Source organism: Halyomorpha halys, unplaced genomic scaffold, assembly GCF_000696795.3.
Source record: "Halyomorpha halys isolate HHAL.00 unplaced genomic scaffold, Hhal_1.1 Scaffold602.1, whole genome shotgun sequence".
NCBI classification, from domain to species: domain Eukaryota; kingdom Metazoa; phylum Arthropoda; class Insecta; order Hemiptera; family Pentatomidae; genus Halyomorpha; species Halyomorpha halys.
In genome coordinates, this window is record NW_027105306.1 from 552913 (window position 1) to 567780 (window position 14868).

Below are 14868 nucleotides of genomic sequence, written 5' to 3' on the forward strand. Positions count from 1 at the left end.
AAATTTATAAAAGAATGTCCTGCAGCAGTCAGGGCTTCAGTCTTCGGGTTGAGGTTGGGTTTCCCAGGTTTAGGTCACTGCTCCTTTAACTGTCGGCAACTGGGAGTGGAACTTCATGAACCGTTTTTTGATATAATCCTCTATTGACTCCATTTGTAATTCGCGATGCAATTGACAATTTCTTATGAACCAAGGAGCATTAACTGCGATTCTTAGGACTTTATTTTGAAAAGATTGTATTTTTTTCCTTTTCGTAAAGGATGCCGCTCCCCAGACTTCACAGTCGCACATCAGCAGTGGCCTGAGAACTGTAATAAATATAAGAACAGTTGTTTCTGGTTTTAGTTTGGAATTTCTGTTTAGGATAGGATATAGCATTGCTAACCTCAAAACTTTTAAACACAAGCTTACGGTCAACATAAAACCTACGGTTACATTTTACATTTAATTTTAGATTAAAATCGATGATACCGATTCTACAATTGTACTGCATACAAAGGGTGTCAAAAAACCCAGTTGTTTGTTTTTGTTAAAAAAATAAACAACGAAATATCTACACTTTTTTGTATTTTCCCTCCTTATTTAAAATTTATGTATAATGGTGGCAAATAAATTACTTTTATTTGCTTTATTTTTGACTTAGATCAAGGTTGCTACAATTTGAGCTCAGCTGCAGCTTTGATGGTCTTCCAATAGTTTGCAGGAATTTTGATTATTGATAAATTAAAGAATTTTTAAGTATTGAGTCAACTTTTGAGCAATATTTTGGAGACGATACTGATCCATGTCAAATCTAAGATATTTTGTTATTTCTGTTTTTGGTAACAGTGGTCTTTGTTTCAGCTGTACTTACCTGTGAAGAGAGATCGACCAATCAGGTAACAGGATGGTCTGGGCCCCCGCATTGGCAATATCCGGGTCTGTACTCCATATTTTTATATTTTAACAAAATGAATATAGCTTACAGATTAATTTAGTTAATAAAAATAGTAAAGTCAATTTTTTTGCAATATTCCAGTCTTTTATCTGCGTTAGTGAACGACTAATTTTATATTCTTCAAATTATTTGTCAAAGATCTTTTATAAAACATCTTTATCATGAAAATTGTATGAACTTACAATACTGCTACTGCACTACGTCAATTATTTTATCTAACTTCAGTATACTACAGTGGTTGTTGGACATCGCCACTGTTTAAATAATGTATTTACCTTTACGGTGAATTACAGTGAATCTTCTCCTTTACCCGCAGGCAATATTTTCTCAGATATTTCCTATACCTAACAATCAGTTCCCAGCAACCTTTCTACATCCACAATGTCCTCCAATTCCATCTTATGTCCACTCCCATGAAGTAAGATCTTGTAATTTTGACCTCTATATCCTTTTCCATCCAACCAAAATATTTGAAAATTCCTTTTTAGCCCGCTCCACTGCCTTCTGGAATTCCCTCCCTTCTGATATCCGACATGCTTCTTCCCTATCTTCATTCAAATGCCTCCTTTTCCTTCTTGCATCCAAAACTGACGCTCCGTAACCACTAACACCGTAATTAAAGATTTGAATTACGATCAGAAGTGAATACTTTTTTTTTTGTATGAATGGATTATTTTATTTTATTTGACTTTAACACTTCTGTTATTTTTGATTTAGAATAAGTATCTATTTTATTTGCTTACAGATTTGATATCATTAACATTGTATAATATTTTGAGAAACCAATAATTTTTATTTCCTTTTTTCTTTTATTTTTAATTTAAAATAAGAATTTAATTTTTTTTCTTGTTTACCAATTTTATACTTATTTAAGCCTATTTAACGTTGTATATAATTTTTTTTTTTTTATACTTCCTTTTTCTTTTATCTTTAATTGAGGATAAGCATTTATTTTGTTTTGTTTACAAATTTAATATTTTACACAATGTATACATTAATTTATTTAATATTTTAAATTTCTGATCTATTAATATCTGGTCATGAAAGTTATTCTGAAAGGACTTTGCACCAGAATAAGATTGATTTTCTATTCTATTTATCAAATAAAATAAACGGTTACTTCACGAAATAATAATTTCAATCAATTAACTACCCGCGTTTATTTCTTGAAATAATTATTCATTCATTGATGATTCATGAAAATAAAGCAATATTAAAGGTTTGTCATTTCCCTAAATAACTATATTTATGAAATTACATTAAAAATTCATAAATACTGATACTTTTACAACCACTGCAGCTACAGTAGTAGCTACTGTCATGGTTTAAACTGTATGATAGTTGCCATAATGACAGTACTTACTGTTCATGGCAGTATTGTCGAAATAGGTCTGATAGGCTGACAGTACTTGTGGTGGCAATAATGCTACTGCTACGTTAAAATTCGTTTACGCGGTGGCGTGCAACTATCGTAGCCATAAAGCTGGAAATAGCATTAGGTCCAGCCAGTCTTATACGAAGTATTTTACGAAGATTCTAACTTTTATAAAAGTTTTGTTTTATCAAAGTTGAGCCATTATACTTTTTTATTTCTCTTGAAATTAAAAGATATAAAAGATCTTTGACAATAACTTTGATAGAATAATACTATCTTAGGTGAGAGAATTTTCCCCTGTCGTTCTTTTGCGTTTATTTATTATAATTTTTCTAAATTATGGATTCTCTTATCTTTTGAGTCGTGACCTGCTGTTTTAGCAGTCACGTTTTCGAGACTCTCTCATAACTCTGTAGCATAAAGAATTGAAATTTAATGACTCAAAATATTTCTAAAAGCTATACTTAGCTGTCATATTCCATTCTACTTAGTCTACTTATATTGAAACATGTGGTATGTTTGTCGTTCATTAACGTTTTATGTTTGACTCATCGTACGTAGGCATGGCTCTTGTGATTAGCCAAGTAATAAATAGTTTCTTTCTAGATTGTATTGCTATTTAAAGTTTGACCATTATTTAATAAATTTCTTTATTAAATAATCGACTATTCACAAACTCCTTATTGTTTGTGAAGCTTTCTCTAAAAACATTTCAATAGAGGTATCAATAGTTTTGATTGCGTACAGCTTTGAGCTATGCGTACAATTAATTCTACATTATTAATGACGGCTGATTCTTATTAGCTTTAGATGTTTCATAGCTGCTTACACACTTTCGCTTCGTTAAATCACAATTGAGGAAGTGGGTATAAGAAGAGCTCATGTGCCTATCCTGTGCTTTGACATTGAACCAAATTCTGTGACTGACATTAAAATATTTTGTTACTTTGTTTCATCATTTAACGTTTACAATTTTACGAAGTTTTTTATCCTCTCGTGCCTTCAGGTCAAAAATTAAAATAGCAATACTTCTTATTTCATTTATTTTTATCTCGGACGTTTCGGGGATTATGGATCCCTCATTTTTAATTATTTACTAGGAAAAGGTTAAACAAATAAGTTTTATCAACAAAATTTTTGTTTACTTACCTAATTTGCCCCAGCATTATTGTGTGAGCCACAAATTTTTAAATATATTACTATAACAATGCATTTGGACCAATAGCTGGATTTATTTAAGGATCAAAGATCTGATATCAAATTGTAATGATAAACTTTGGCCGGGGAAGTTCAATTATTATTTTAAGCATATTAAATTGTAGAAGCTGGAGAAGAGAGACAGTATACTGACTGAAAGCTCCAAATTGAGCACTATTAAGTTTTATGAGGTGTAACTATTAACTATTATGTTTTATTTTTTGACCTGAAGGTAGGATAACAGAATAAAAAATCTGTTAAAATATTTTATCTCATCCAATCAATGCCTCCATTAATGTTTTTTTTTTTCTCCAAAATTAAAAACAACTCATTTCTTGAATTTCATAACTAGGCATGAGATTTATAAGTAATAAAAAAGTTAAAGTATGTAAACAAATATGTGTGTATTTTAACACAGATAAGTATTAAAAACAGAAATATTCATTATATTATGTAATGTTATAAAAATGTGTAATTATTTTAATTTAATTTTCTAAAAATAAGTTTTAACTCTTTAACTCATAATTATTGACTAACTTGAATTTGCTGCAGCAGATGTCTAAAAAGTAAATTTTTATTTTTTACGTGTTAAGTTTAATATTCTTTTTTCATTGTTTTAAAATTTAATAACGTTGTCCTGTGGAAATTGTTTTTTCACATTACAAGCAATATAAAATCATCCGCGGACTTTTCCATGTATTTAGCCGCTAACGTTTTCGCACTAGACTTTATTTTATGTAGGCATCCCCAATGAGATCTTAGGAACAACTGGCCATACTAAAATTTGGAATAGGGAATAAATATATTGGCGAAGGAGAAATTTTTGAAGCACAAATCAAATTGTTTAACTCCCAGAAAAGTTAAGAAGCTTAGAATAAGATTGAAACTCTTTAGCTCACAAAATTATCTACATATATAGGTTAAATAAATAAAAAACTATGTAATATGTAAAATGTATAGAGAAATACATACAATAAATCTGAGAACTAGGAAATTTGTAAAATAGACCTTGTTTAATTTTGCTTAAAATATTACAATATTATATTATATTATATTACAATTTGTGTGGAGGTAACACTACACTGATCTCTACTCAATCAAATAGGTTACGCACTTTTCAAAGGTTAGGACTCGAATTTATTATTTAATACATAATTGGGATTTCATAATTTATCTTCTGAACTTTATTATGAGGTAATTTATATTGGTCCCCTCTTCAAAAACTAAAGTGAGTATTAGTAAAAAAGTTGCGAGAGATTGTAAACAAAGAGCGGGAAGATCGTACGCTCTAGAGCAGATCTATGGACGAAGGGTGGGGGGTTGTACAAGGTCAAGGCCATACTGTAAATACCCCGCACTCTCCAGATATTTTTACCTTAGTCACATCCCTTCCTTTCTTATTTATATCTTTTATTCTACTTTCTCCACTTTATATTTTAATTTTTTTTGTCAGAATAATCATTTTTAAATTATTACCTTAAGCTATGTTCTATTTTATATCGCTTCACTTATTTCCTGGTTCTGTTTGAACCTTCCTCCTACACAAACATATGTATAAGGAATAAAAATATAATAGAAATTACTAAAAACAATTATACGAATTGACAGTTCATTATACATATTCTTGCATTGAATAGTGACACATCAGAAACAAAATCTTGATTTTATTTTGAAATGGACTTGTTCCAAAAATATTACCTAGACAGGAGTTTCTTTCTCTACTGTGGTGCCAAAGTTAGTAGTTGCCTAAAAGAAATTAAATTCATCGGTACAATCTATAAGATACATCAAATATTTTTTTTTTGTCAGAAGTGCCAGACACTATATGCTTTTCAGCATGATTGGCTATCTTTAGGTTCATTACTTTGATCTCAAAATAATTTTGTTTTATTATTTTTATCTGTAAATAGTAATTATTTACATCTGTATTTACATAAAAATACATCAAGTAAATTTGATGTAAGATTCAAATGGAGTGATACAGGCATGTAGAGAAACTACCCAGTAGCACTATTTTTTATTTTTTTGTCATATGTTAATCTTCTAAATGTCATGTTAATTAAGATTTTAAATTATTCTATTTTTGTCTTTAATCCCTAATATATAGTAGTTTTTAAACAAAAATGTAATGAGACTGAGAGAAAAAAATATTTATATGGTATAAACCAATTTACATAATCAAATAAGTACAAATTATTAACAAATAATACATTGATATAAGTATATATATGCAAGGCACTTCTGCACCCTTGGCAAATTTGAAAAATCTACTCCCTCCAAAACATCTGAGGTCTGAACAATTTTTTAGAATTTCTGTAAAATTGCTTATTGTTTTAATGAAGAAACACGGTTATTAGCAAATAATAGATAAATCTCAACTTGAAAATGGTTACTTTTGAAAATGAAAATGGTTTCATGGTTAATTTTGCAGCCTTATTGTACCAGCCATTGGTAGGGGCCCATCTCGCCACCCCCAATGACACACTAGTTATTTTTTATATGATCTAATTTATATTATGGAAAACTTTAGAATTATTATATAGATTAAAATTTTAAAAATTTCAAAAGTTTTAGTTACTTAGAATTTATCATTTGATAAGCATTAAAAAAAAAAGTAGAAGGTAATTTTAATTTTAAGGTAATTTATTTATTTGAAATTTTGCATAATATAATTTTTAGTTGAATTCAAATAATAAACAATTCAAGTGAAACAATAAATCATAATAGTAATAACTTAAAACATGGAAATTATTTAAGGGGTAGAAACTAAAAATTATTGATTTTGAGAAACTTCTTAAATTTAATTTTATATTTGATGTTCCTCTTAGTGTACAGAGTTTTATAAATTAAGTATTATTTAAATTTATTTAATTTTTTTTAAATGTAGCAGAATCCTAACATTAAAAATAAGAACAACAGCATTAGACAGAAATTAATCTAATACATTTTGTGAATTAATAAAAAAAAGTATTTTATTTAGTGATCTTTATAAACAACAACCCCCTCTCAATTAGGACCAATTAAATAAATTGCACCTCTCCACCGACAAGTGTATTCGATATTCCTCGAGCACTGTTATTCACATCTGGTCATCTGAACACAGTAATTCACTTTTACATAGTTTTTCTCTCACCTTTACCTCTAGTTTCTTTATTTGTAAAACTGAAATAGATTTCAGATCCTTGTAAAAGTACGAGTATGAATAAGGAGAAATGCCCCCAAAACATTGATGTAAAATAAATAAACTTTTTTGAAAACTGAGTGTTATGGTTTTTAGACATTTTTAATATTTTAAAACCTCAGTAGACTTCAACTACCTAGGAAAATATACTTTATAAATTCTAGTTTTTTTTTTTTAAACTTGTTAGGAAAGTTTTTTGTTTATTAAAAAGTGAAATTGGAGTAATTAAACTGTTCTTTTAAGTCCCCATTACCAAATACTCACTCCTATTATCTTGTTTTAGTAATTTGTAGAATTGTTTATTGGAATGATAGTCTCTAGTCTTTTAGTATGTAATAATGTAAAGGCTTATTGCTGTAGCTTTGCTGGTATTTCTTGTCAGTGTGGAAATAAACTGGTCTTGGGATAGCATACTTATACCTGTCAGAATTAAATAAACATACAACTACTTCATTCCAAGGTTGAACAGGAACAGGAATTTTTTTTTTTATTGAAATAACTATCCTCTGCAGTATTAGGCTATAGGTTAAAATTTAGACTTAACCTTTAACTCTTTATTCATCACCAATATTTAAATATGATTTCAAAAATGAGATTGTAAGATAAAAAGAAAACATTTAGTTGATATACATTAGGTATTCCTGTAGCTGAAGCAGTATATCAATGCATCTGTGTTTAGTGCATGTGTTAATATAAATCCATTTTTCTACTCACTTCACTTTATAATCTAAAGTAAGAAGATATAGTTCAAGATACAATACAATGAATGACAATGTAGGTGCTATCACTATTCTTTTTTTTTTATTTCATTATTTTTGCTTTAAATTACTAAAAGTTATTATTTATGTTCACTATTATAATGTAGGCTTGTTATTTATTTATTTTCTGTGCGCTATCAGGGGTGGACCAGAGCCTTCCAGTACAGGTACCCCCGCTGCAGCTAGGAAGAGACCCAATCAGTGGGCAACTTCTCATTCTTCCTTCAGGCAATTTAGGTCAGCAGCACTTTAATAATAAAATACAATAAGGTTTCTAGATGAACTATTTACTGATGTCACTAGTTCATCTTTGTATTTGTTAAGTTATTTCAAAATGATTTACATTAATTTTTTTATTTTTTTATTTTATGTTATTGCTGTATTTAGTTTAAGGTGTTTCTGTAGCTGAAGTTCCTTATTTAAGAAAACTATCATCTTATTTTCATTGTATTAAATTTCATATTTTTCTAAAATTAAAAAAAAAAAGTAATAATCGGATCTTACTTTTCTGCCTTTATTTTAAAAAGAGTTAATAAATCATTTAGAAATGGCACCAATCCATTGGCACTGATTTTCAGCAACCACTCATTACTCTTACTTATATATTACATTTTTAAGAATGTATTGACTTGATTCCGTTAAGGATTTAATCAGAAGTTGACACTGGGTTTTATAATTGAACAGTTGCTATTTGAATAAAAGTGAGTGGTTAACGATAAAAAATTAACATTTAAGTTACAAAAGATCAGGTCTTTCTGACAACTACACTCTGCTCTTTACACCAATTTAAAGATCTTGTTATTTTAAAGAATACAGCGAACATTTTTCTTGTTGGGCCACTATTATTGTCATTATTATATAGATTAAATAGGGAGGTACTCTACCAAAAATATTGCTTTTTTTTTTAAATATTATTTTAGGTCTATATTTCTGATTGTCCTTTTCTAAAGTATTTCCTCTCTGTTCCCTACGTAAATGTATAACTTTAATTAAACAATGCATCAAGCATTAAACAAGATCATTTTTGAAGTATCTATTACTGAAAGCATTTTCTTATTACCTGATCTTGGTGAACTAAATCTTTACTGTTTTAATTTATTGCTGCAATGTTTTTAGTACTGTATATGGTTTTTCATCAGTTTTTGATTCATTGATTTAATTTTTTTTAAGTTTTTTTTTTTGTCATATTTCATAGTAAATATTTCATGTATGTTGGTTTTTAACTTGAAATATAATTGTTTTTTTAAGTTTTAAGTATGTATTTCTAAAGGGGATTCAATGCAAAGAACTGTACTCTGGCCAGGAGGAAGCACGACCGGTGGAAGTAGCCAACCTCCACCTCTTGTGATGCCTAGTCCTCAACCTGTCCTCCTTTCAGACCGATATGTTACCCTTGCTCCACCCCCTTCGACGGCTCCATCTGGTCATCATCATCACCATCACCATCATCAAGAGAAGAGGAGATCACATGACCATTCAACTACAACCATACATGGTCAGTGTAATTAGTTATTAAACAAAAAATAATCAAAATACATTCTATCACTGGAGAGTCTTCCAAATAAATCATGAAATAATTAATTATGATCTGATACTGAAATAATTTAATCCTAGGATCTAGTATTTCTGTTTTATTGTTCTTTTTCTTAATTGCAGATTATTTTCATATTCTCAGTAAAGTCTTAGGACAGGGTGTTAGTTAAGAATGTAAAGATAAAGAATTGAATATTTGGTCAAGATTAATATAATTGAAAAATAATTTACTTTAATAAAAAAAAAATAAAACCTTAATCCGATAACTTAAAGATTTAACTAAAATTTTTCTGTTTATCTATTTGAAAGTTTAAGAATGTATGAGTGTATGTTTTGATTTGTATTTAAGTGTTTTTAACTTAATTTATGTACTATAGGTAGCAGCAGTGGAGGTTTGGCTGTGGGCCTCTTTCCTCCTCCTCCACCACCACAAGCTCCTTTCCTAATGATGCCCTTTTCTCATCAAAATAATTCTTTACTACTATCAACTCACCTAACCGAACACAATTTGAATACTATGGTGGTTACAAATCATCAGTTGTCTGAATCTGCGGTTCTAAATCCAATGGAGGTAATTTTTGTCCATTTTTTTATCTTTATTTAAATTTGTTCTATATGGATGTGACTCTTACTCAATTCTAATATGTGTCATACAATTTTCTTACATGAAGTTTTTCAAAATTGTTTCTAAGATTTCTTTTTAAGTTTAACTTCTTCAAGTGCTGATTTATCAATTTACATGATTAAAAATTAAGACAAGTTAAGAAAAATAGTATATTTATAGTCAGTAAAAATAAAAAGTGAACTAAATTACTTTATTTTGTTTTGTTGCCTAAAACAAGTATAGGTCTTGACTTCTTCACTATTGGTAAAAATTCAGTAATAATCACTTAATTTTTTTTAATATGCATTTTCCCAAGTAGTGAGCTCTAGATAAGTCATCTACCTAAGTGAATACTGAATGAGAGACGTTTACTCCCTGAATCAATTATAATAATAATTTTGAAGAAATTATTAACTATTTTTAATAGTAGTGGTATTTTATTGTTAAGTAAAATTATAAAATAAACATCAACAATTGATATTTTTAACAGTAGTGGTATTTTATTGTTAAGTAAAATTATACAATATACATCAACAATATTGATACTTACAGCCAAAGTATTGGTTTTATAAGAGTTTTATATACATTTATTTTTTCTATTTTCCAAAAAATGGTGCTGAAGATTTTGATTAAACTTAGCATATCAATACAAAATTAGGTAGTCTTTAATATCATCTAGATTTTATCCTCATTAAAATAGTTTGATTGGGCTTAAATGTGGATTTTTCTAAAAATATTCCTATTAAGTACCTTTTTTTTTTTTGTTTGTTTGAAACAATTCATCATTTCAAATTTTTGCCAATTGTAATAGAAGATTAAATATAAACTATGTAAGAATTTTATGATTAACTTAATATTGATGAAGGTAAGAGGAAAAATCATTTTTCCGGTCGAATATACCTTTTCAAAAATAAATGTAGTAATATAGACGTGTTATATATTGTTACTGTAGCCATGAGTCAATCTTGTGGGTTCGGGAGCTCTTCTGGGATCCACTCAGTCTCATAAAGTGGATACCCTTAATTGGGGATAAATCTGGTGGTTGAGTGTGTTCTGACTAAATCACCTACTTGCACAACCGTTGGCCTAGTAGGAGTACTTCCTTAATAAGTAATGACCCCTGACCCTTCATGGGTTGTATCAGTACAGATTTATTAATTTTTTTAAAAAATTATATATCATTGAAAAGCTAAAGATTTTAGAAATAAAAATATTTAACATGGAAATTTGTAAAAGGTATTAGAAAAACAAAAAATGCTTGAATAAAAAGTATGCTCTAACATGAGTTTGACTTAATTACATTTGCTCGTTACCTTAGTTATTAAATAATGACTTTAAATTTTACTTAACCTATATCTGAGACTTATATTTTATCCTTTATGAGATCTAACTCCATTAATTCATTCTTTGAATTTTCAATGATGATTCTATTATAATTTAACATTGACTAAATGGTTAATGTATAGAATGTACGTTTTAGTGAACTTTTTTTTTTGCATTTCTGCCATACTTTTGCAAAAAAGAAATATATTAAATGTACATTTTTGGAAACCATTGTGATTGAAGTTGGTAAATTTTCTAATTGAAAGGCTCATTTGGAAAAATTAGCTCGGGAAAGTATTGCCACAGTATATAATTTAAAAATATCTGTTCTGAAACTAGTGAGAATTAAATTCAATTCAAAGTAGGGGAGTAAGTGAAAGTTGTGCGATGCGTACCAAACCAGATTTTTTATTATATCTACTAATCATCTTATCACCTGTTCTGCTTCAGGTATTAACAAGTCCCGTGGATGGCTTTGGAGGAGGAAGTATGATCCAACAATTGCCACCGAGTGTTGTCATCTCTCATACCGAGACAAATTCTTTTGTCAGGTCTGATATAAATGCAGTTTATCCACCCCAACATCAGGAACAAACACAAACTTCGCTACCACAACAACCTACTATACAACAAGAACAGATAGTAGTAAAAGAAGAAATTGAACAAGGTGATGAAGTAGTTGAAGAAGAGGTGCGTTTGTTTTTAAATAGGTTTTCTGATCTGAATATTCTTTATTTTACATGCTATAACGGTTTAATTTCTGTTGTAGGCTATTGAAGAAGAAGTAAAGACAGAGGTTATGGATGCTTCCAATCAGACAGAAAGTCCTGTGGAGGATGATGAAGAGAGTGAAGTAGAAGAAGACGTTATTGTCAAATTAGAAGACAAAGCATGCACTACTGTCGAGGAGGAGCCCCAAGAACCTGACATATCAGGGCTGGAACTTCTCAGCAGTATTGCGCAGTTTGAGAAGAGTTCTAATGAAGAGTCATTCGAGTTACCATTACCAGAGATCCCTCAGAAATGTGAGGTAATGTTAAAGTTTGTTCTTTTTCATTTGTCATTGAAACTACTCAATACATTATTAAAGATGATATTGAAATATTAAAGAACAATTAACTATTAAAGATATTGTTTGATAGCTGTTTTATGAATGTTATTGGAAATTTTACTAATTTAATTTACAGGAAGAAGTAAGCATATAAATATTTTATTGCTTATCAGTCATTCTATTATTAGCTTCATTAGCTAAGATTTGTAGGTGCAACAACAAATCATTCATGATTCTTCTAAATACAATTATTTTATATTATTAATATAATAATATATTATATTATTTATGTTATTCTCCAAAGTTTATTATTTATTATTACTTTATTTTGTTTCTACTACTTTCAAAAGTAAATCCCCTTTGTCTGATAATATTGCAGGCCTCAAAATTAATTTTCTTAGTTAGGATCTTTGAGATTCTTCTACATCTTTAAACATTTTTATCACTTCTTAGCCATTAATTTTCTCTGAAAAACTATGACCTCTTGAGCTATTTTATTAGTTTATTCTTTTCTCCATTTTTTTCTCAACTCTTTTCACCAATAAATCCTACTTATTCCCTCATGTCCTATCCACCCTGTTCCAATAGATTTAAAATTAGCATTTCTTATTTACAATTATACTATAAAAACTAATATATTAGTAATGTGGAAATTTATCTTTTTATTTAGTTTTCTCTAAAGGTAGTGATGCGTGTACTGTACCAGATTTTGCAATGATTATTTTTTCTTTCCTTTTTACTCCAAGGCTCTAAATCCCACTTACTTTTTTTGTATTGTTATTCCAAATGGGGCATGTACCAGAATAAATAAAAAATTAATTATTATTATTTGTTAAGCATATTTCCGAAACTGTAAAGCTAAGGAATGTTTTTAATGAATACTAAGTATGTTTTTTTTTATTATACTTTACAGTTTACTGTAGTTGAAGTATTTTGTCACTTATAATTGACATTAATCGGATTTTTAGGAAAAAATTCCTGAAGATGAATGGAAAGAAGACCATGTTCAAGAAGGCATGCAATGTGGCCTTGGACTTTTGTGTTCTGTAGCTGAGCGGTGTCTGGAAGAAGAAGTTGTTGAAGAAAGTTTTGAGCCCAAGTCATTCTCTTCTGTAATAGATCCAGTAGTTGATGATTATAATGAAAGAAAAGAAGAAAATGAAGATCTATCTGAAGTTGAAAATCTTTCCAATGGTGATTAACTATTCTATTTTGTATTATTTTAACGTTATCTTATATATTTAATTTAAAGTGTATACACTATAATAATAATAATAATAATAATTTTTTTTTCCTAATAGATGGTGAAAATTCATCTGAAAAGGAATTGAGATTAAGTATTATTCCTGAGAAGAAAGGGGAATGGTTTGCTTCAACTGAAAGGGGGAGAGATAAATTAAAAATAAAAATCACTCGACGACCTGGAAGGCCTAGAAAGAAAACAAAAATAAGTTAGTACCTTAATTATTTTTAAAATAATAAAATCAAAATTTGTGCGAAGTTTAACGAATGAATAAAAAAATCATTCTTATTTATCAATCCCTCTCTAGAAATATTTACTTTAATTTTCCAGCTCATAGTTGTAAATAATTGAATTTATTAATCAATATTTCAATTATGAAAGAAAAATTGTGTAGAAATTTAATTTCATTAGAGTGAGTGACAAAATCGGTCAACAGGATTAAAAACAATCAATCAATATATTAATTAAAACTGAAACATTTTGACTTAAGTAATTTTTAACATGTTATTCTTTTTTCAGTAAATATATGAAGTTTTTTTTTTTAAACAGTTTGCTTAAATATTGAATAATAATAATAATTATTATTATTTTATTTATTTATATTAATATATTCCTATACAAAAGAGAAAAAAACATTATTAATCACAAAGCTGGATTTTTATGGATCATTAAGTTGTTTTAACTAAAGATATTAATCATATCACATTAATGTATTTAAAGCAGGTCCATGAATTCCAACAATTTTTTTTTATGTTAACTTTAACTAGACAGAATACATGATTACAACAAATGAACCACTTGAAAGTTAAAGCATTTATTTATATCCTGTGTAAGTTTGCAAAGCATGTTACTCCATGGTGTTAAAGCGTTGTATCTAGGAATCCAGGAAAGAAAACGAATTAGTTCTCCAGGAGATTTATTCTGTAAAATTGTTAGCATTTCAATGAAAGGAAATCTATGAAATCATAAAGAATATAGAAAGATATCCTTTACAGTATAAGATTACAGGTTAGAATGGATGCTTTAAGAAAAAATCCTCAAGCTATCTATTAACATGAATAGATTAGCTATCCAAAAGTTCTAAATAAATTTTATTGTTATTTGTTTACTTTTGTTTATTCAAGGCATGGCTTGCAATTTTGGGCTACTCAAACTTCATAAAATATGGTGTATATATACTCCTTTAAATGTACACTTGCCTTAATTTGTATAAGTCAACAAATTATAATGACTTACACATATACTTTTAGTAGACTCAAAATAGGAAGCATATCTATATTCTGCAATTTCATAAGCTGCAAGAGAAAATAGTACAATTAATGAATTCTCTCATTTTATTGTGGTTAATAGATTGTGAGGAATAAACAGGATGAAAGAAGAAGAACTCGATTCTAGAAAATGTGATTGTATTAACATCGTTTCTACTACTTATCTTTGATATATACATAGAATATCTATATTCAGATGTCTTTAAACAAATATTTAACTGCTTCAGCTATAAATTATTTTTTATTTTCACTTCTCTGTGGCACAGCTATCAATCTACCTTTCATACTATCTCTTTGGACCTTATCTCATGTCCAGTGTGCTGTTATTGTTACCTCCCTGTTTTTTATTTAATATAAACTTAGTGATTTTTTATTTTTCGCATAAACCTGTTTATTTT

General features: G+C 28.4%; 1 protein-coding gene across 1 annotated transcript in view; it reads left to right on the plus strand.

Moving 5' to 3' along the window:
• Positions 1 to 14868, plus strand: part of wge (winged eye) — a gene marked incomplete in the record, with an annotated part of 98903 nt that overhangs the window by 64873 nt on the left and 19162 nt on the right. Inside the window, 8 exon segments of the mRNA XM_067050322.1 lie at positions 844 to 918; positions 7590 to 7685; positions 8719 to 8943; positions 9359 to 9552; positions 11359 to 11598; positions 11678 to 11938; positions 12928 to 13153; positions 13261 to 13410. Of these exon segments, the coding sequence (XP_066906423.1) occupies positions 844 to 918; positions 7590 to 7685; positions 8719 to 8943; positions 9359 to 9552; positions 11359 to 11598; positions 11678 to 11938; positions 12928 to 13153; positions 13261 to 13410 (1467 nt within the window).